Below are 20,739 nucleotides of genomic sequence, written 5' to 3' on the forward strand. Positions count from 1 at the left end.
TTACAAATGAGGAAAGCAAGATCCAGGTGACTTGCCCAAGGTCACACAGGTAGTCATTATCAAAAATAAAATCTAAACAAAGGTCTTCTGACTCCAGTGTTTTTTCTACTGATTCCCATTGCCTCCACTGAAATTCCCCAAACCTTGGTTTCCCCATTTATAACATGAGATTAATAATCCCTCTAGCATCCCTTTCACAAGATGCTTGTGAGACTCAATTGAAATAATAGATATAAGGCACTTTGCAAATATGAGAGTACCCTATAAATGCTCATTATCTGGTCCAGCTCCCACATTTTATAGATGAGCAAACTGAGGCCCAAAGAGGGAATGGCACTTGCCCAAGATCATATAGTGTCAAGACTTGAATTCAGCTCTCCAAATTCTGAATCCAGTATGTGTCCCGGTACACTACACTCCTTCTGGCTGGCCTGAAATACTGTGTTTCCCTCCTCAACTCTGCCTCATGGCTTCCCTGGCCTCCTTCAAGACTTAGCTCAAACCCTACCTTCGGCAGGAAATCTTTCCCAGTACTCCCTGCCCCAGCTTCTGGTGCCTTGCCTCTCGTTTAAACAGTATGTATGTGTGTGCCTCTCTTGTCTATACAAAACTATCTGCATGTTGTCTGTCCCTTTAGAATGTGAGATTCTGAGGTCCAAGGCCATGTTTATGTCTTTATTTATACCCCCCAGCGTCCGACACAGAGTAAGGACTTAGTAAATGCTTGATGAGTAGGACTGGTTGATTGATTGAGCCCCCAGAGCCAGATTGACCCCCAGATTGACTAAGCCCTCAGTCATGTGGGACAGTCTTCCAGGGAAGGGCATCCCATCCAATGGGAAAGAGATCCTTGCTCCCAATTTCCCCATTGGAGTCCTTGGCCTAGAGAGAGAACATTCTGTTCCGTTTCTCTTGGTTCCATCTTCTACTAGGTGTCTTCAATCCCAACTCTGAAGACCCTCTCCCAGGGCAGTTGAAGAAACAGCTGATACTTCGAATTATCAGTGGGCAGCAGCTCCCCAAACCACGGGACTCCATGTTGGGTGACCGAGGAGAGGTAAGTGGGGCTGCTGGACAAGAGTGTGGCAGATGAACAGGTCAGGAGGAGATCGGGCAAGAGCAGTGTGGGCTAGGGGACAAGCTGAAAAAGGCAGCCCGGCGTAATGGGGAGAACCAATATCCTGGGGTCAGAAAGATGTAGGAAGGTCTGGTTGATAGAAAGGAGGCGTGGATATCTTGAATTGTTGGGGAAAACAGCATGGATCGCTCTAGGAGAACCTCCTCATTGGAGGTCTTCGAGCAAAGGTTACAAGACTACTGGATGGGTGTCTTGTAGAGGGGAATTCTCTTTCCAGAATGAATTGGATGGGACAGCCTTTGAGGTCCCTTCCAACTCCATGGGCTCAAATCTTGTTCCTATCACTAAGATCCAATGTGATGCTGATGAAGTCCTTTTCCTTTTTTTTTTTTTTTTTTTTGGCTCTTAGTCTCCTTACCTAGAAAATGAGGAGTTTGGGCTTTATTGTTTTCAAGGGCCTTTCCAGACATGATAATGATGGTGGTGATGATAATGATAATAAACATTTATATAAAACTATTACGATTTGCAAAGTACTTTACATAGCTCTCCTAGCAGTCTTGGGGAGTAGGTGCCATGGTTAATTCTATTTTACAGGTAAGGAAACTGAGGCAGATAGAGTAAGCGAGTTGCTCAGGATCACACAGCTAGAAAACACCTACAGTTGCATTTGAACTTAAGACTTTTTGATTCCAGGTCCAGGACTCTTTCCACTTTACCACCCAGCAGCTGATATGACTTATAATTAAGGCTTATAACTATGCAGCATAGGGATTTCTTGGAAGATAGGAGGCTTAACCATGTGCCCTCCCAAGCTACCTACCACCACCCCATTCTCCTGTTTGCCTTCTAGATCATTGACCCTTTTGTGGAAGTCGAGATCATCGGGTTACCCGTGGACTGTAACAAGGAGCAGACCCGGGTCGTCGATGACAACGGTGGGCATAGCTTCCCTTCACTCTCCATCCTTCCTGTGTCGAAATGTGGGAAGAGGGCCCTTTCCCATGTGCTGTAGGAGGGAATTCCCAAAGGAGTAGAGATAAGAAGACCCCCTAACCTTAACTCAAAGTTGAACTGGGAGAGAGTGGAGGGAATGCCTGACATTGACTGCCGTCTTGCCTCCCTCTTTCTTCCTTCCTTTTCTGGTCATGGTGAGAAATAGAGGGACTCAGAGGGCCACTTACTTCCCTTTATATTCTTAGTCTTGAGGCTGTGGGAAAAGGGAGGGAAGGAAGTAGCTCCAATGATTCTGGCCAAAGACAAAGTCATTCATTCCTCTTTTTGAAATGAATGGTAATGGGCTTGGGGGCTCCTGTAGATTTTTGGTGTATGAAAGAACAAGATTAAAGGGAAATAAAGAGAATGTAGAGATACCCTGGAAAAGGAGGGAGACAGAGATGGAACTTGCTTTCTCCTCTGGACTCAAGTCCATCTTACCTTTCTCTGACCTCCAGGCTTCAACCCCATGTGGGAGGAGACCCTGGTGTTCACAGTGCACATGCCAGAGATCGCGCTGGTACGGTTCCTGGTCTGGGATCATGACCCCATTGGGCGGGACTTCATCGGGCAGAGGACGTTGGCTTTCAACAGCATGATGCCAGGTAGGTCCTCCATTCTGAAGTTATTGGGCAATGGCCAATCCCATGAACTCTGGCTAAGGCTCTGGCTAGATTCCAGCGATGCAAAGACAAGATGAACAAGGCTCCCTGGCCTCAAGAAGCTTATATTCTAATGGGGGGATACAAGATGTAAGTAGACAAATATGGAAAGAGAGATCACTAACAGCCAAAGACATGCCAATATGCCCAAGAATGGCTCTTGTGGGGATTGCCTCCACCAAAGGTGTCAAACCTTGGGTAATGAAATTCCTAAGAATAGCTCAAACCAGATTAACATGTAATGGAGAAAGATTTAAATAATAAATAATAAACAAAAGACAATAAAATGTATATAGCAGGGGGCAGCTGGGTAGCTCAGTGGAGTGAGAGTCAGGCCTAGAGACAGGAGGTCCTAGGTTCAAACCTGGCCTCAGCCACTTCCCAGCCGTGTGACCCTGGACAAGTCACTTGACCCCCATTGCCCACCCTTACCACTCTTCCACCTATGAGACAATACACCGAAGTACAAGGGTTTAAAAAAAATGTATATAGCATCATATTTTAAAGCTAAAGTCAGTAGGTGGCATGCAGGGATCCTTATGTTCAGTCTAGTGACGCCCCCCTTTTTATTTGAGTTTGACATCCCTGCCTTCCACCAAGGCAGATTGCAACCTGGCCCTATTTGCCTGTGTCATGCTTGTCCATGCCCTCCCCTAAATTTGTCATGGAAGCTCAGTCAGCATGCTGAGGGGCCTTCTTTAAGTTCTTTTGACATTTGGGGAATAAAAGCTTCATCGTGGCATCAGGTCACCCTGGGATCTCAAAGGCTTTGCCAGTGGATGATAAGTTTGGGCAGGTGCTGCCACTGAGTATAATCCGTGTCTACCTTCCAAAGACCAGTCCAGCTCATCAGTGAGGGGCCTGAGCTGCCCAGAACAGGGTCCTATTCAGAAGCTGTAGCCCAGAAGAATGGAAGCTTCATGAGGGCAAGAACCATTGTATATTTTCTCTTTCAGTCCTCAGCACCTAACATGGTTCTTGGCGTAGAACAAGGGCTCGTGTGGCCAGAAAGACCCCCACTTCCCTTGTACATCTATGTATATCTATGACTTTTGTTTTAGGTTATCGGCATGTCTACCTGGAAGGGATGGAAGAGGCCTCCATCTTTGTTCACGTAGCTATCAATGACATCTCCGGTAAGGTGAGTACCTTTGGCCACTACAGGGATGCCTTTGGAAGATTTTTCTTGTTGGGATTTGGGCTATGACTGACCTAAAGACCCCAGTCCTTCTTCCCAGTGATGCAGTCAGGAGGTTGTGGGGAGGGGGGTGACCCAAGCTGATACACTCTTGGGGTTCTTTCCTTGAAGGTCTTGGTTTTCAAGTAGACAGGCCCCCAAGATGAGGGTTTTAACAGCAGATCAGAAGGTTAGTCGATCAGCAAGGATTTTTTAAGTACCTATTAAGTGCTAGTTGCTGTACTCACCCCTATAAGGGAAGGCAAAACCAGTCCCTGCCCTCAAGTAGGTCATATTCCAATGGGGAAAACAACATACAAAGAATTATGGACACCAAAAGTAAAAAAAGGAAAGTTTCTCTTCTTTGATATGCAAGATGGTGCTAAAATGAAGTCACCTGGCTAACTCAAGAACACAACGAACTTAAACTCAATAGAAAGAGTTAGAAAGAGAAACTCCATTTAAAATCTCTCTAGACAATATAGAATATTTAGGAATTTATCTGCCAAGACAAACACAACTATAAAACACTTCACACAATTAAAACGGGATCTAAATAATTGGAAAAAAATTAACTGCTCATGGGTAGGACAAGCTAATATAATAAAAATGACCATCCTACCCAAATCAATCTACTTATTCAGTGCCATACCTATCAAACTACCCAAAAAACTTTTTTATTGGATTAAAAGAAATTATAACAAAGTACATCTGGAAGAACAAAAGATGGAGGATGTCAAGGAAAATAATGAAGAACCCAGTGAACTCTCTGGGTTGTCCTAAAGGCGCCCCATTTAGGAGATATTCTCTAGGTCTCAGCTCCCTTCACTTTGAGGAGATAGAATAGAACATCTGTCCTTCAGAGAGTTCAGGGCAGGCTCCCAACTCCTGTAGCTCTTCCTCACCTCCTGGGAGTCGATAAAAGGTTGGGGGTTGCCCGCACGCTAGCTTTGGGAAGCTGGGCTAATGCTTGGGATGTCTGGGGCAGTGTCCTCACTGCCAAACCAACTCTCCCTGGAGGGTTTTAACCATGCCCTCTTGAAACTTTGTCAGCTGTCTCAAAATCATTCATTCAAAATCTTGCATTCTATATTCTAAGGTCAGTTAGTCAATCAAGCTTATATTAAGTACCTTCTGTGTACCCAGCACTGTTTCAAGCTAAGTGCTGGTGATCCAAAGAAAGGGAGAAACCATGTCCATCCTCAAGGGTGCTACACATTAATGGGGAGATACAGTATGGCAATAATGTTGTATTCTCGATCTATGACAGGTAGGTCCCTCCTTCTGTCTGTGGTCACAAAGACCCTTCAAAGCCCCTCAGGTCTCTACCTTAACTCTAAAATTCTGTGCACTAAGGCTTCTCTCAGCTCTGTTGTTCTGTGTTCCAAGGGTCCTCTCCGTTCTGACATTCCAGAATTCTGGAGCCTGATAGCCTCATGAAATATATACAGCATTTAAAGTTCTGGTATCCCATTGTAATGAGGTCAGGCCGCACAGGAGGGCAGTGCTACTTCAAAGACTGTATGGGAAATGTTAGCAGAAGGGACTCCTGGACCCTGGGGTCCTGGGGGAGGAGAGTAAATGGTAGTTACCCCTCTTTAGGGCCCTACATCTATTGGTGCCCATTTTTCTTTTAGTTGACCAGAGCAAGTTATTACTTTACTCACCAGTCCAGGCTTTAGAATGAGTTCTAATGTAGGGTCCTGGGCCCCTGAGGAATGTTCTGTCTCCTACCCCATCCCCAGCCCGTCCACTTCTGGAAGGGCTTTCGTTGTGTCTCTCCCTCCCTTCTTCTCCCTTCATTTCTCCCTTTGTTTGCTCATTCATGTTTTCCTCTGTCTCAGCTCTAGAAAGGAAGGTGTATGATCTGCCTTTGATCATCAGGCCTTCTGGGTAGTGACGGCCTAGACTAAGTGTCCTTGGTAGAAGCGTCTGTCATCTCCATCAGATGGCCCAGTGCCCTCTAGCCAGGGAGGATGGATGGATGAGGATAAGCCCCCTGACCCAACTGAGCATCAAGCCTCAGCACTCCCCCATGGCCCAAGAGGCTACAGAGCAGCCCCTGGGAATCAGGGAATTTAAACAGAGGCCAAGTGTGTGCTTGAAGCCTCTCCTCTGGCTCTTTGTACATAGAATTCAGTTCCTGATTCTTTCTGAGGTCCAGAGGGCTGAGCCAAGCAATCTGATTGATTTATCTGGCTTACTCCTTGCACTGGATGCAATCAAAGGCTTCAGTTTTCCTCCCCCATGGCCCTGACAGTATCTCTGCCTTTCCTCTTCTTTCCCTCTCTCTTCCCTTGCCCTCTCCTCATTCTTTCCTCCCTTCCCTGAAGGCTTTGATCTTCCCTTCCTTCTTCTTTCTTTCCTCATACTCCTAATAACATCCATCCCCTGACCTCCTCTCTGCTTGCCCATCCCCTGACCTCACCTATGGGAGATCCCCTCACAGCCCCCTTCCCTCTTCCATCTCTTCTTCTTCCTTCCCTCTCTCTTCCCTTCCCCTCTCCTCCCTTCCTAAAGGCTTTGATCTTCCCTCCCTCTTCCCTTCCTTCTTCCTTCTTTCCTCATCCTCATAATCACATCCATCCCCAGACTTCCTCTTTGCTTGCCCATCCCCTGACCTCACCTATGGGAGGTCCCCTGGCAGCCCCCTTCCCTCTTGCCTTTCTTTTCCCCCCTGTCAAGGCTGTGCTGGGGACTGTTTTGATTTGTGGGTCACAGGAGGACTTCTGGGTATGGCTGAGTCTTTGCAGCCATGTCCCTGTGACTGGGTGGGCGCTTCTCCTCCTCCCTGTCCTCCCTGTGTGCTTTGTTTCTTAATTCTATGTCTAAGGCCCCTTGTTGCATTCCTCCGACCTCTCTGCCGCCTTCCCCCCTCCCCGTTCCTGAGTAGCTGCCTCAATTTCCCCGGCTCTCCTTCTTCCTTCCTCAGCTCCTCTCCTCGTGTGTATTCTTGTCGTTGCTTGTCCCCTGTCCCCATCACAGCCTCAGAGAGACGCAGTGAGAGTTGGGGGAAGAGAGAGCGATGGAGGCAAAACCTCAAATTGCAGATGATTAGAACAGAGGGGCAGAGAGGCACAGATGAGCCAGCCATAGCCCCTCTTAGCTCTCCAGCTCCCCTGATCTGGTCTCCTGGTCTCTGGGAGTGGGGGGAAGACTTATAGGTAGATATGAATCCATTGAGGTCATCAGTCACCAGGGTGACCTTTCTTGCCATCCATCTCCAGAAGTAATGGCCAGAGCTGACGGGAGACCCACCTGAATGGCTGGGAAATGCCCACCTAGGATGGGAACAGCAGGGCTGAGGCAAATTAGACAATGACTATCAAAAAGTTATTTGTTTTTTGAGGGACTCAGTTTCCATATCCATAAAATGGGGGAGCTAGCCATGATGATCTCTGAAATCCTTTCCTGCTCTAAAGTTTAGGGTCCTCATCCTTTTCTTTCAAACCCAGATCTTGATCCATGGTGTTGGGGCAGAATATTCCCTGCCTCTCTCATTCCTTCTTGCTCATGTCGGCCATGTCTTATGCCATGTCTTCTGCCCTCCTTCCCTCCCTTCCTCCCTCCCCACCCTGTCCCCACCTGTGGTTTCTCTGTATTGTGGGGCTCTTTCCAGGTGTGCTGACCAACTCTCCTTCTCCCCCCAATGTTGTTGCTGTCTGATTTGCCTTTACTTTGTCTGTTTGGTATTACAGTGGGCTTCTCTGCGTCCAAAGTCTACTTTTAGAAGCAGAGAATGGTTAGGAGCCTTGAAGGTACCCCCCGACCTGTCTCAGGAAGGTGTAGTGACCGCCACCGCCACCGGCTGACCTGCATGCCTCTCAGACTAGTCACCTCCCTTTCTTCCTCCTCTGCCTCCTCATTGACATTTTTGACTCTTCAACTCATGTGACATGGATTGTGACATTATTCCTTGATATGGTGGGGCCATCTGGAGCCGGAAAACCATCCATTTATGAAGCAGGTCCAGGATGGAAGGCCCTGAGGGGTCATCTTTTGCTCTTGTCCTCTCTCTGGTCATCCCTTCTCATTTTCTGCTTCTCTTTCTCTCTTGTATCTCCTCTTCTTCTCTCTTTTTCCTCTCATCCTTCTTTTCCCTTTCCTTCCCTCTCTCCCTTATATCTCTCCTTTCTCCTCTTTTTTGTTCATAACTTTCTTTTTCTCTTTCCTCTTAAATTTTCTTCTGTATCTCACACTTTCTCTTTTGCCTCTATCATTCTTCCTTTTTCTCCTCTCCCTCTGGGTTTTTCAGTCTCTCTTCTGATTTCCTTATCCTCCTCTTTCTTACTTCTCCATTTCTCTTTTCTCTCTTCTCTCTCCTTTTTCTTCCTCTCACCCTCCCGCCCCCCTCTCTCTCTCTCTCTCCTTCCCTCCCTCTCAATCTCTCTCTCCCTCCCTCCTCTCTCTCCCTCTCCCTCTCATACATATACACTTGTTCTCTTTCTCTCCTTTTCTTTCCCAGAAAGAAAAGAAATCTTTCATTCAAATATTCTCCCTGGGTCCCTACAACCCAGGACATTCACCCTGATTGGCTCTTCCATTCATTCAAACCAGTGGGTGTAAGCTCCTGAGGCCAGTTTCACAAAGGTCCCTCCACTGACTGCCCTTTGCCTGGGATAGGGGGTGGGGGTGGAATATTTCTGCCCAGTTCAAAGCTGACATTCTGGATCTTCTTCTAAATGACGTTCCTGTGACCTTTGACCAAATTTGCACTGGATTTGGGCTCTTGAATCAGGCAGCTGATTCAAGCATGATGGCTCCTTGACTGTCCCTGATGCCCTCCCTGGGAGCCAGTCCTCCCATGGGCCCTCGCCACACACACCCATCCCATCCTGGGGCAGGGGGGTGGGTTAGGGTGGGAAATGGGTGTTCATTAATGTTTTTGTCTGTGATGGGAGTTTGCGTGTGTGCGTGTGTATATGTGTGTGTGCTCTAAACTTTTTCTATCTGAACTTTGCAAGCACTCGCCAAGGATGCTGGTTACTCTCATCTCCCAATAGTAACTCTGGGTACTTGCCAATCTCTCTGGATTGTCTCCAGGCTGATGCCACCTACCAGGTTTTTGGTCCCTCCAATTTGTGTCCAGAGCACCAGCTTTTCTGGGCTGGGAGGCAGTGGGCCTGGCTTATGGCTCTGGTGAGCCATCCATACCTGGCCCTAAGCCCACCATGCTTGGCAAGGAGGGGAAAGGAGAAATGATGGAGGAAGCTAGAGCCACCAGTGGGAGGTCTGGCACTCTTGGGATATCCATGGATGAAATCTCCCTCCACCACCACCACCACACACACACACAACCTCACACACTCTCTCACACTGGACAGCTCCCTATTGGTAGCTAGGACTTAGCCAATTAATACTGATTGCAAAGGTCAGAGGTGCCCAAGAAGACATCTAGGGTCACTCCTCTTCCTGAGAAAGGTATCCCTCTTTCTGAGAATCCTCACTTTCCTATCTATAAAAGAATGGGGATGATGGGGATGGGGAGGGAGAGGAAGGACAGTTATATGTCCCTTTAGGTCCCTTCTAGTCCCAGCCTTCTATGCATCTCTAAGTATTAGTGGAATCACCTTTCATCCCTGAATTCTACCCCTAGCTTTACCACTTGCCATCTATGTATGACCTTGGGCAAGTCCCTTCCCATCTCTGGATCTCTATCTTCTTCTCTGTAAAATTAATGGGGTAAGACCAGATGTTTTGATAGGTCCCTTCCAAATTTGATTCCTGGGACCCTAAATAAACTGAAATTGGACAGACTGGAGCCTATTGGGTATTGGGGTGGGTGGATAGGAAGGGGGATTTGGAGAGCAGACAGACCTAAAGTAGTCATCTCTCACCTCCTCCATCCTTCTCAGGGGCCTTCCTCCTTGCCAAAAAAAAATAAAACAAACAAACCAAAAAACCCTCAACAACACAACACAACCTGCTTCACTTGCAATTGAAAAGGCTGGCAAGTACACATGGAATGTTTTTAGGAATGCTTAAGTGCTGTCCAACTATTCAGCAGGTTGTCCATAGCTTTGAACACCCAGCTATGATCTCTCTCTCTCTCTCTCTCTCTCTCTCTCTCTCTCTCTCTCTCTCTCGTTCTCTCTCTCTTTCTCCCTCCCTCTCTCTCCCTCTCCCTCTTCTTCTGTCTCTCTCCCTCTGTCTCTGTCTCTTTCTGTGTCTCTCTCTCTCTCTCTCTCTCTCTCTCTCTCCCCCATTCTGTGTGTGTCTCTCTCTCTCCCTCCCCTCTCCCTCTGTCTCTCTCTGTCTTTGTCTCTCTTTTTCTCTCTCTCACAAGCTCAGCCCCTCTTTGATGAAGCCCCCTAGTACATGGTCTGGATCCAAGAGGAGCTTGTTGCTTTTCCTCTATGGATTGGCAGAGGGTCACTGGCCTAAGTGGCCCAGCCCATCTCCCCTCTGGCCCCTCTTCAGGCACTCCTGGTCCTGATGAATTTTGGTGATGGCAGAAAAATTCAGCCCGTGCTCAGCTCTTGCTGTGACCTCGTAGGGCGGTGGCCTAGGGTGAACCCGGAATGAAAGGGGGAGGGCGGCTTTCCTTTAGAATGGGGATGCTGGAGGCCGCCTGGGTGGGCTCTTCTACCCTGGCTGTGGCCTCCTCACAGGGAGGAGTCCTGGCCGCCCGGCCGACGTCTAGAGGGACCCTCCCGCAGCGCCCGGCCCCTGGCTTTTGCTGTGCCCTCTGCTACCTATTCATAGAGAAGCTGTCCTTGAGAGATGCTTACCATTCCTGGCATGGGGACTGCGGGGAGTGGCGGGAGTCATCCTTGCATCCCTAGACCGTGGAGCGGGGGATGGGGGTGCTCTGGTTTGGCTTGAGGGTGTCTTAAAGGTTCCCGGCCTGACTGTCTCCTCTCCCCAGCCCCAGACTTTGTGGGAGCGGGGACGGAGACAGATCCGAGCCCCGGGCCCTTCCACTCTCCTCCGAGGCTCAGGAGGGTGAGCACTGGGGGGCGTCTCTGGTGCCCTCCCAGCTCCCCGAGGGGGCTGCTTCGGATCGCCCCTCCCCACCCCCCCCCACGCTCCCCGAAAGTAGATGCCGCTGAGCTGCCAGCCCCTGGCAGGGTTCTGACGGGGTGCTGCCTCCGGCCCAGCTCGGGGATCCGAGAATCTTCCTTCTTCCTCCCTCTTCCCCTGTCCGAGCAGGTCGGGGAGGGCGGGCGGCAGCCGCGTATTATGTGGGGCTCTCTCTCTTGCAGGTCAAACAGGCTTTGGGCTTAAAAGGCCTCTTTCTCAGAAATCCAAAGCAGGCGTCCCTGGACAGTCATGCTGCTGGTCAGTTCCACAACAGACACTCCATTAGCGGCCAGCTCCTGAGGCGCACGGCCAGCGCGCCCACCAAGAGCCAGAAGAAGGGTAAAAAGGGCTTTCCTGAACTCACCATGGACACCAAAGACAACGGCCCGGAGGGGGCCGGGGAGGACACCTCCCAGCCCCGCTTTGACTCCGAGCCTGAGAGTGCAGCCCCAGCCCCCGGAGCCCTTCCTGAGGGGCCAGGCCGAGGGCCCAAAGGTAAGGCCCAGGGTCCTGGGACAGGGAGAAGCCAGAGCCACACAGCCGAGGGGCCGGCCTTGAGCGAGCCCCCCCGGAGGTCAGAGAGGTTCCTGGGCCTGGGCTCCCCGGGTGAGAGGCCGGGCACCCCGGATGGCTCCGGGCCGGCCGGCATGGCAGCCAGCTGCATGAAGTGCATGATTGGCTCCTGCGAAGGGCCCGAGGTCGAGGGCCAGTGGAGCGGCTGCCGGCCCTGCCCGGGGCCTGCCATCAGGGAGGCCCCCCGGCCTGAGCAGTGTAGCGGGGGGCTCGGAGGAATCGGGAGGCTGGGCCTCAGACCCTGGGGGATCGGCGAGCAGCCCCGCGCCCGGCCTGCCTCGCTCACTCCTGGCCCCGGGGGTGGCAGCAGCAACAACAGCAACAGCAACCGCAACAGCAGCCACGAAGCTGTCCGAGCCCCCCTGGACAATGGGCAGCCCCTGGCGGCCCTGGCAAGGAAGAGCAGAAACTTGTCTAAATGCCACGGGGCCAAGGGAGGGAGATACGGGAGCGCTGCGAACCTGGTTACTGCCGGCAGTGGCTCCGTGTCCTCGGACTCCAGCAGCCTAGAGAGCCTCAGGGGGGCCGAGAATGCCCGAAGGCCGGTGGGCACCTTGCAGAGGGAAATGAATGCTTTGTTTGTTCAAAAATTGGAGGAGATTCGGAGTAAATCCTCTCTAATCTTTGCTGGTAAGACTAGATTTTCTTGACCCTTACTGGTCCCCACCGTGTCCGTCTCCATCGTCCCCCCACCCACCTTTAGCATGGCCGAGGGGTAGTGAAGACGTTCCGGGCAGAGCTTCTTTGGGATTGTCGGGACCCTTTTCTGTTCCAGTGTGTTCCTGTACCGGTTTGGCTTTTGGTTTTGCTTGGATTAGGCTCCGTAGCTCTGCCCCTGGTCGTTATTCCTCCTGTGAGCCATCCTGTTCTCTACCCACCATGAGGCCATTGTCATCCTTCTGTGGAAACCCATGTGGAATTGCTTTCAAGTTGGATTGACCAACCAGAGCCTGAGATTGGGGCAGGACTGTCACCGGGCTCCATCCTCAGGGCCTCTCTCCTTGGGACCCTCCCTTCACAGTCACATCCTCCCTTCAAGGCTCCATCCTCAGGACCTCCCCTCCAAAGCTCCATCTCCCCACCTTCCAAGGAGAGAGTCCTTGGGACCCTCCCTTCACAGTCACATCCTCCTTCCTTCAAGGCTCCATCCTCAGGACCTCCCCTCTTCTAGAGCTCCATCTCCCCACCTTCCAAGCTCTCTCCTTGGGACCCTCCCTTCACAGTCACATCCTCCCTTCAAAGCTCCAGCCTCAGGACTCCCCTCCTTCAGAGCTCCATCTCCCCACCTTCCAAGGAGAGAGTCCTTGGGACCCTCCCTTCATGGTCACATCTTCTGCCATTCAAAGTGCCATCTTCAGGGCTTTCCCTCCAGAGCTCCATCCCCACTTTCTAAGCTCTCTCTTTGGGACCCTCCCTTCATGGTCACATCCTCTTCCCTTTGAGGCTCCATCACTGCAGTCTTCCCTTCGAGGCTCCATTCTTGAGGCCTTCCTTTCGGGACTATACTTTCAAGATCTTCCCTCCGGGGTACTCTCCTTCCTTCAAGGGTCTGCCCTTAAGTTCTTTCTCTCAACTTTCTTGGAAGGGTCAGGCCCCAAGGGAAATCCAAAATAACTGAGATTCCTATGAAGCTTTCCTCAGGGTCACTGGCCCACCTCTCTAGGCAGAGGGCTCAGGGAGAAAACAAAAACTGTCAAGCTGAAGAGGTTTAATTGAATGAGAGGAATTCATGGCTCTAAGTGAAATGGCTCGAATGAACCTCATTTTCTCTTGCTCTCTCGGGCACAGGCTTTGGGACTGGAGCTGCCCATGCCATCCACAAAGTTCTTGGGATTTGAAGGGATATATTTCACATCTAACTGGAAAAAAGCCCTCAAATATATAAGGATATGTTTGCTCTGTATGCGTTCTCCTTGCTTAAATTTACCAGGGAAGGAAAAAAATTGTCACCTTAGAAAACAGCAGTCTAAGGGCAACTAGGTGGCTTAGTGGATTGAGAACCCAGTCTAGAGACAGGAGGTCCTGGGTTCAAATCTGACCTCAGATACTTCCTAGCTGTATGACTCCAGTCAAGTCATTCAAAGCCATTCAAAGTGCCATCTTCAGGGTTTTCCCTTCAGTGCTCCACCTCCCTCCCTTCCAAGCTCTCTCCTTGGGACCCTTCCTTCATGGTCACATCCTCTTCCCTTCCAGGCTCCATCCCTGGGGTCCTCCATCCAAATTGCCTAGTCCTTACTACTCTTCTGCCTTGGAACTAATAGTACTTAGTACCAATTCTAAGACAGAAGTTATGGTGGTCTAGTTAACCTCCCACCCAGTGCAGGAATCCCCTCTTCTGTGCCACTGCTAGGATGACTCGGAGTCAAAAGTCCCAGTTCTGCTGTGTAATGTTTTCTCAGAGCCTCAGTTTCCCCATTTGTAAAATGAGGATGGCAATGCCGCCAATGCCTACCTCATAGTCACACTGAAGAGGATATTTTGTGAATCTTGTAGTGCTGTAGAAATGGGACAAATTTGATGATCTGACTGGTCTGTCCTCACTGGATAGCTCCCTCCCTCCCTATGAAGCTGTCTATGTTGAGCTCTGATTGTTAGAAACATCTTTCCTCGATGAACAGAAAATACGCCTCTTTGTCCCTTCTCCCTGGATAGCTAGGTGGTACCAGAGGATATAGAGCCCCAGGGCTGGAGTCAGGGAGACTCATCTTCCTGAGTTCAAATCTTGTCTCAGACACTTTCTAGCTATGTGGACAAATCACTTCCCCCTATTTGCCTCCACTTCCTCATCTGTAAAATGAGCTAGAAAAAGAAACAGCAAACCACTCCAGCATCTCTGCCAACCCCAAAGAGTCCGATACGACAGAAACAAATGATCAACAACATACCTTCTCCCCGGTGTTCTTAATTCTTCCCTTTGGGGCCAAGAAGACCAAGTCGAATCCCTCTTCTCTATGATGGTTCTCATCCTCTCTGCACTGAGTATGTCTTTTTCTCATGCCAAACTTAACCCTGCATGGAATCCCCACGGAAGCGGGTCACATTCCCAGAATTCCATCAGCCCCTGATGTCATGGAACTGGTCACTTCTAGGATTACTCAGAAAGGAATTTCAGAAAGCAGAAATGAGGAGGAAGTTGGCTCAAGGTGGAGAGTTGGGAGTCATCCTCCCCGCTTTCCCCCCAAATTCCTTGTTAACATTCCCAGATACCTCCCCAGCTCCACTCTTGATTCCTTTGCCTATTCCTCTTGGAACAAGAATTTCGAGTGTCCCCCCCACACCCTGCTCTGCTGCTTATATTTCTGAATGGCCTCCAATTTCCCCTCAGGATTTGGTGTATTCCTGCTTGCTGGCTTTCTCTTTCCCGGAAGGGCTGCCATCTCTGGCCGCAGTGGGTAGGAGGGATTGATCACAAGCCACCAGCATGGCATGAAGATGGAGATGTAGGGCAACATTCCGGATCACACCCCTTCCCTTGACTGCCTGGGGGCCGGGAACCGAGGCGGGGAAAGCACTAAGCACCCCCTCTCTCCGCTGCAGACCCCGCTTTGTCGAGAGCTCACCCAGCACTGCTTTCTTTAATCAGGCTGGAAAGAGAGATTTCCCTGACTCGAGGTGGCGAGGCCGACTTCCGGTGTTCTTGGGGAACTCGGCACACTTGTTCTAACAGCTCAGGAACTGGCTCAACCTTTGGAAAGGGATGAGCTGATCACAACTAGGCTCCTACTATTTCTACCCCCAAGTGGCTGAATGAGGGTGCCCCGGAAGCCTTAGGGTCCCTGTGTAATGACATCTAATTGGTCCTTTGGCAGTTCTCGTACAAAGCTCAATAGGAAATTTTTATTCGATTGAAAACAAAAACCAAAAACCTTCTAGACATCAGCGCTCTGGTTGGGCAAACTTTTCCATGGGGGTGGGGGGGGGACTTTGATAAAATCCCCCACTCTTCTTCCTAGTTCTCTTCCTCCCTGCCCTGCCTCAGTTTCCCACTTGTGTCTTATCTTCCCAACTAATTACGGTTTCTCCCATCCACATGCACACTCTATCTCTGTAGTTAAGAATTGAAAGGACCGAGAGACTTCCAGGTAACTCGCCATGACACCTCCGCACTCTGCTGCCCCTGATGTTTCCTCCCCGCCTGCTCTGGTTTGGGGCTCCTCCGAGTCCCGGCTCCCCATCCCCAGAGGCCACGTCTGAGCCCCTTCAGGGGCTTGGCGTGCCCTGAGCATGCTGGCCAGACGGGCATGGGGGATCCGGCTGAGCTGGTTTTCAAATCAGCATGGAATTCTCTCTGTGCATGCTAGAAGTGAGAGAGAGAGTGTGTGTGTGTGTGTGTGTGTGTGTGTGTGTGTGTGTGTGTGTGTGTGTTCTTGGCTGGAGGGGGCGAGGAGGGACCCGAGGGGACGATGCAAGCCTGAAAGGGTGGGTTCCTCCTCTGTGTGTTGGCTCTGGTCCCTCACCGCCTCCCATAAGAGCTCTGTGCCTTGTCCATCACCCCAACTCCTCTGTTGTGGGGTGCTTTGAGGGCTGAACCCTGAAATGTGTGCTCTCACTCACCCGGGGCCTGACGTGATGCTGCCTTTCTCTCTCCAGATGGCCGCTCGTTCTCCATCCAGAGATCAGTCTCCTCTTTGTACAGCCTCGAAACCATCGCTGAGGAGCCGCTCGTTGCCAAGGAAACGCCATCCCCAGCTCCCTGCCCCCCTCGGCCCCCCGCCCCCATCAGCCACTTGGAGGGAGGGTCCCACCGCTCCGCGGGCTCCGACACCCCTCTGAGCTCTCCCCTCCCCGCGGGGCCCAGGACCAACGGCCCGAGTGGACTGATAGCTCCAGGGCCGGCCGGCGTCGAAGGAAGTCTGAAAGGAGACAGGCAGAGCGAGGGCAGAGAGCAGGGGGGCCAGGGGGCACTGCCCACCGCCCTGGCCGGGCAGGGCCTCCTGCCGGATCCCTCCTCCTCCGGCTGCCAAGAGGAGCAGGATGGGGCCGTTCAGAGGGTGGGGAACGCGGGGGACCCCCAGGGGCCCCGCCGGCCTGGGAGCGCCGTCCCTCCGCGTGTCCCTCCGGTCCCGGCTCGGGCCCTGGCCGGCCCGCCTGCCGTGGTGAGGAGGGCCAAGAGCGAAGGGCAGGTGACCTTGGACCACCTGGTGGTCCGGCGAGCCCTGGCCGGACAGTCCCCCGCCGCAGCGGTCTATTCGGACGCCACGGGCAGCGACCAGCTGTGGAGCAAACTGGAGCCAGGCAGCCATCGGGACAGCATGTCCTCTTCCTCCAGCATGTCGTCCAACGACACGGTCATCGACCTGTCGATGCCCAACCTGGTGAGGAAAAGCCTGCCCAACCTGGGCTGTTTCACGGGCAGCCGGGAGAAGCTGGGGGGCCTGGCGGCGCACAAAGGCCCGTGGCCCCGCTCGGCGGCTTCGCTGGGGGCCGAACTGCCCACCGTGACCAAGAGTAAGTCCAACCCCAACCTGAGGGCCGGGGCGGCCCCGCTGCCGCCCCCCGACGAGCTGCAGCCCCGGCCCTTGGCCCGGAGACCCGAGGATCCTCTGGCCTCTCTCCGCCGGAGGCCCACCTGGAGCAGGCTGTACATGGAGGGCCTCCGGGCAGAGGGCTCCTCGCTGGGGCCCCGGGCTCAGGACATGGGGGCCGCCGCCAAGTCCAAGAGCTTGGGCGACCTCACGTCGGACGACTTTGCCCCTGGCTTCGAGAGCACCTACAGGAGCATCAGCAGAAGCTTCGGCCCTCGGCCCCCTCCTGCCCCTGCAGCGGGGAGACCCCCGGCACCCAGGCTGCAGGCCCGGCCTCGGGACGAGCTGACCGAGCAGCTGAGGAGACTGACTGGCTTCCAGCTGGCCGGCGACATCACATCCCCCACCAGCCTGGGGCCAGCAGAGGACGAGGAGGAAGAGGGGGACGCTGGGCCGGCCACCCCAGGCCAGGGGCCCGGCTTCCTCCGCAGGTCTTCCTCTCGGAGCCAGAGCAGAGTGCGCTATATCGCCACGCGGGCCCGGCAGGCCCAGGAGAGGCAGCGGCTCCAGGGCCTGGGGGTCCAGGGGCCCCTGGAGGAACGGGGTAACCCCGAGGGGGCCTGCTCTGTGAGCCGGGAGGTGTGCGTGGATTCTCTGGCTCTTTTTATGCCCCCATCTAAGTTCACTCCGGGCCTCACCGAAGATTCACACTCGGGCCCTGTTGTCTTGAAACTCTAATCCAGAACTGGGGGACAAGGAAGCCCAGCCAGGGAGAGGCGTTGGGGTTTGGGCTGCAAAGACTGAGAAGTGTTCTTACTCCCATGTGTCCACCCCCGCCAAGGTCCTGCCTCCCCCTGACCTGTCCTTGCTCTGGGCTCAAGCCGGGGCCGAGGCAGCTCTGGAGCCTCACCACTGAACTGGCCGCTCTTGCATTGCCCAGGCCCGCCCTTCTCTTCCCCCCAGCCCTCTCCGTCCAACTTCTCAGCAACCATGCCTGGCCCACTGGGTGAGATCCTGCATGCTAGCACTAGCCCCCTTCCCCAACCTGGGCTGGCCTGGGGAAGCGTTGAACCTCGGCCCACTCTACCCGCCCCGAGATCCCTTTGATGGGCTTGTGGGGCTCACTCGGCAGCATCAAGGCAAGAAGGAGGAGGAGGATGCGGGATTCTTGGACTTCACTATTGGTGGCATTCCCTTGGGGAAGTCTGCTGCCCCCTGGCTCAAATAGAGGGAGGATTTGGGCTGGAGGAGGGGATGCTGCCCCACAATGCTGCTGTACATAAAGCATGGAGGGGGAGCTCTGGGGCCTCTCCATGTTTGCACTGCCATGCCAGGGTTTTCATGTGTTTTAAAATGAGATTATATACGTATATATTTAAATTTTTAGACACCCGTATAGAATAGGGAAAGTTATCCAAAATTATCCTTCTCCAATCCCCAATTTTTACCTTTGTTTTTAACCTCATGTGTATGGACTTACACATGCATGTGTATGTGTGGGTATGTTCGAACGAATGTGTGTGTGTGTGTGTGTGTGTGTGTGTGTTCAGGACAATGAGAAACCATGAAGACACTAGCCCTTCTTGGTGGGGAGAATGTTGACCACAGTGGCTTCCACGTCTACCCCAGGCCCAGGAGAGGGCAATCACTTTCTCCTGGGACCCAGGGTCACCCCCCCCCCTTTTTACCCATCTTGCTTTATTTGTATAAGAATTTCCTCTGTACAGTGAAACATTTTAAAACCCTATTTGTAAGCTCTTAAATGACTCCAATAAAGTGCATTCAACCTTTTGGTTTCTGACTTTTCTCAATGGCGGCTGGGCTTTGGGCTCCGGCCTGATTTGGGCCGGCTCACATTCGATGTGGTACCTGGGTTGGGTTGAGCTAGGTTTGGGACCCCGCACTGGACTGGGTAGGTTTAGGATTTCCCTCTGGACTGGCTTTGGTTGGGATTCCTCTCTGGGCTGACCTGAATTGGACATTCCTCTTGGTCCGGGTTGGGTTTGGGTCTGGGATGCTTCTCCTAGTGCTGGGACAGATAGAGTTTGGGGCTGAGCACTGGCTTTGGTCCTTCGGCTGAGAGCGTCTGATCCCAGTGGTTAGGGCGAGGCTCAGTTTAGGGTTCGGTACTGGGCAGACATGGATCCAGGGCAAAATGACCAGATGGTCAGTGCAGCAGTTGGGAGAAGCTCTGCCCAGAGTGTGTCTAAGCCTTCCCTTCCATCTTAGACTCAATCCTGTATTTTGGTTCCAAGGCAGAAGAGTTATGGATAAGGGCTAGGCAGTGGGGGTGAAGTGACTTGCCCAGGGTCACCCAGCTAGGGAGTGTCTGAGGTCAAATTTGAACCCATGATCTCCCGTCTAGGTCTGGCTCTCAATCCACTGAGCCACCCAGCTGCCCCCTGATGCCTCAATTTTTATACCAGCCTGAAGCCCACGAGGAAGAATCTCAGAGATGGAAGTGGTCTAACCCATGCTTAATCACAAATCCCCTATGCAATCTATCAGGCGTATGGTCATCCAGCCTCTACCTACGGACCCCCAAAATGGGAGAATTCACTGCCTCCATTCCACATGGAGATAGTTCTATTGGTTAGACCCTCATGCTCAAATGTGTCCCTTTCTTTCTTCCCTCCCTTCTGACCTCTCAGTTTCTGGTTCTGATCTCCAAGGCAAGAGAACATGCCTAACCCTCCTCCTTCACCCCTCAGATTCTCAAAGAAGCTGCTGCATCCTCCTTGAGGATCCTCTCCTCCAAAGCTGGTCAGTCATTTCTATCTCTTCATGACTCCATTTGGGGTTTTCTTGGCAGAGATTTTCTAGGTAGAGATCCTGGAGTGGTTTGCCATTTCCTTCTTCAGTCCATTTTACAGATGAGGAAACTGAGGCAAACAAGGTTTTTGGTTTTTTTGGCAAAGATCCTGGAGTGGTTCACCATTTCCTTCTCCAACTCCTTTGACAGATGAAGAAACTGAGGCAGAATTTAAAGTCACACAATTAGTTAAGTGTCTGAAGTCAAATTTGAACTCAGGTCTTCCTGGAGATTTTTTTTTTCATGTGACACCTACCTGCTTCTCTAGACTAAAACATCTCATTTCCTTCAGGGAGCAACCTCATATGGTCTGACTTTAAGAACCTTCCCCCTCTTTGACGAGAAAGGGGAATGGATCTAGGAGGGCTTCCCGTAGGAGGTGGTCCTGGTATTCAACTTTCAAAGACAGGCAGCTTTGTTTTGCTATGTCCCCCTACTCCTCAGCCCTTTGGCTCTACCTATGTACAAGTGATGGGTGAAGAGATGCCCCCTGCCTTGACAGCAGTGAGAGGAGGGTGACTTCCTGGGAGCTCCAGAATCCTCCTGTGCCTCCTCCCCCAATTCTTGGGTTCCCCATTCTTCCTGGGGAGTGGAAGGGCGAGGTTTGGGTGTCAACAACGATGAGAGGGCAGTTGGGAGGTCAGGAAGGGCTGTCCCACTTCCACAATGTCAGAGGACGCCCCTCCCCTTGCCCAAACGGGCTGCAGTGAGCCCAGAACAGCCTTCTTTACAGCAAGGATCCTACAGAATAAAGATGGCCTCTGCCAGGGCTCAGGAAGCCCAGGGAAGACAGTCAGCCAGCTGGATACATAGACAGACAGACAGCCTGACAGCTGGACACACAGACAGATACACAGACAGCCTGACAGCTGGACACACAGACAGATACACAGACAGACAGCTGGACACACAGACAGACAGACAGCGGGTTGCACAGCCAGACAGCCTGACAG

At 52.1% G+C, this 20,739-nt stretch overlaps 1 protein-coding gene across 1 annotated transcript in view; it reads left to right on the forward strand.

Moving 5' to 3' along the window:
• Nucleotides 1–12,392, forward strand: part of PLCH2 (phospholipase C eta 2) — a 256,194-nt gene extending 243,802 nt beyond the window's left edge. Inside the window, exons 16-21 of the mRNA XM_044668648.1 lie at nucleotides 933–1,057; nucleotides 1,932–2,016; nucleotides 2,533–2,679; nucleotides 3,798–3,877; nucleotides 11,119–12,139; nucleotides 12,328–12,392. Of these exons, the coding sequence (XP_044524583.1) occupies nucleotides 933–1,057; nucleotides 1,932–2,016; nucleotides 2,533–2,679; nucleotides 3,798–3,877; nucleotides 11,119–12,139; nucleotides 12,328–12,392 (1,523 nt within the window). The remainder of the gene's footprint in view (nucleotides 1–932; nucleotides 1,058–1,931; nucleotides 2,017–2,532; nucleotides 2,680–3,797; nucleotides 3,878–11,118; nucleotides 12,140–12,327) is intronic.
• Nucleotides 12,393–20,739: the final 8,347 nt, after the last annotated feature.

This window comes from Gracilinanus agilis, chromosome 3 (genome assembly GCF_016433145.1).
Source record: "Gracilinanus agilis isolate LMUSP501 chromosome 3, AgileGrace, whole genome shotgun sequence".
NCBI classification, from domain to species: Eukaryota; Metazoa; Chordata; class Mammalia; order Didelphimorphia; family Didelphidae; genus Gracilinanus; species Gracilinanus agilis.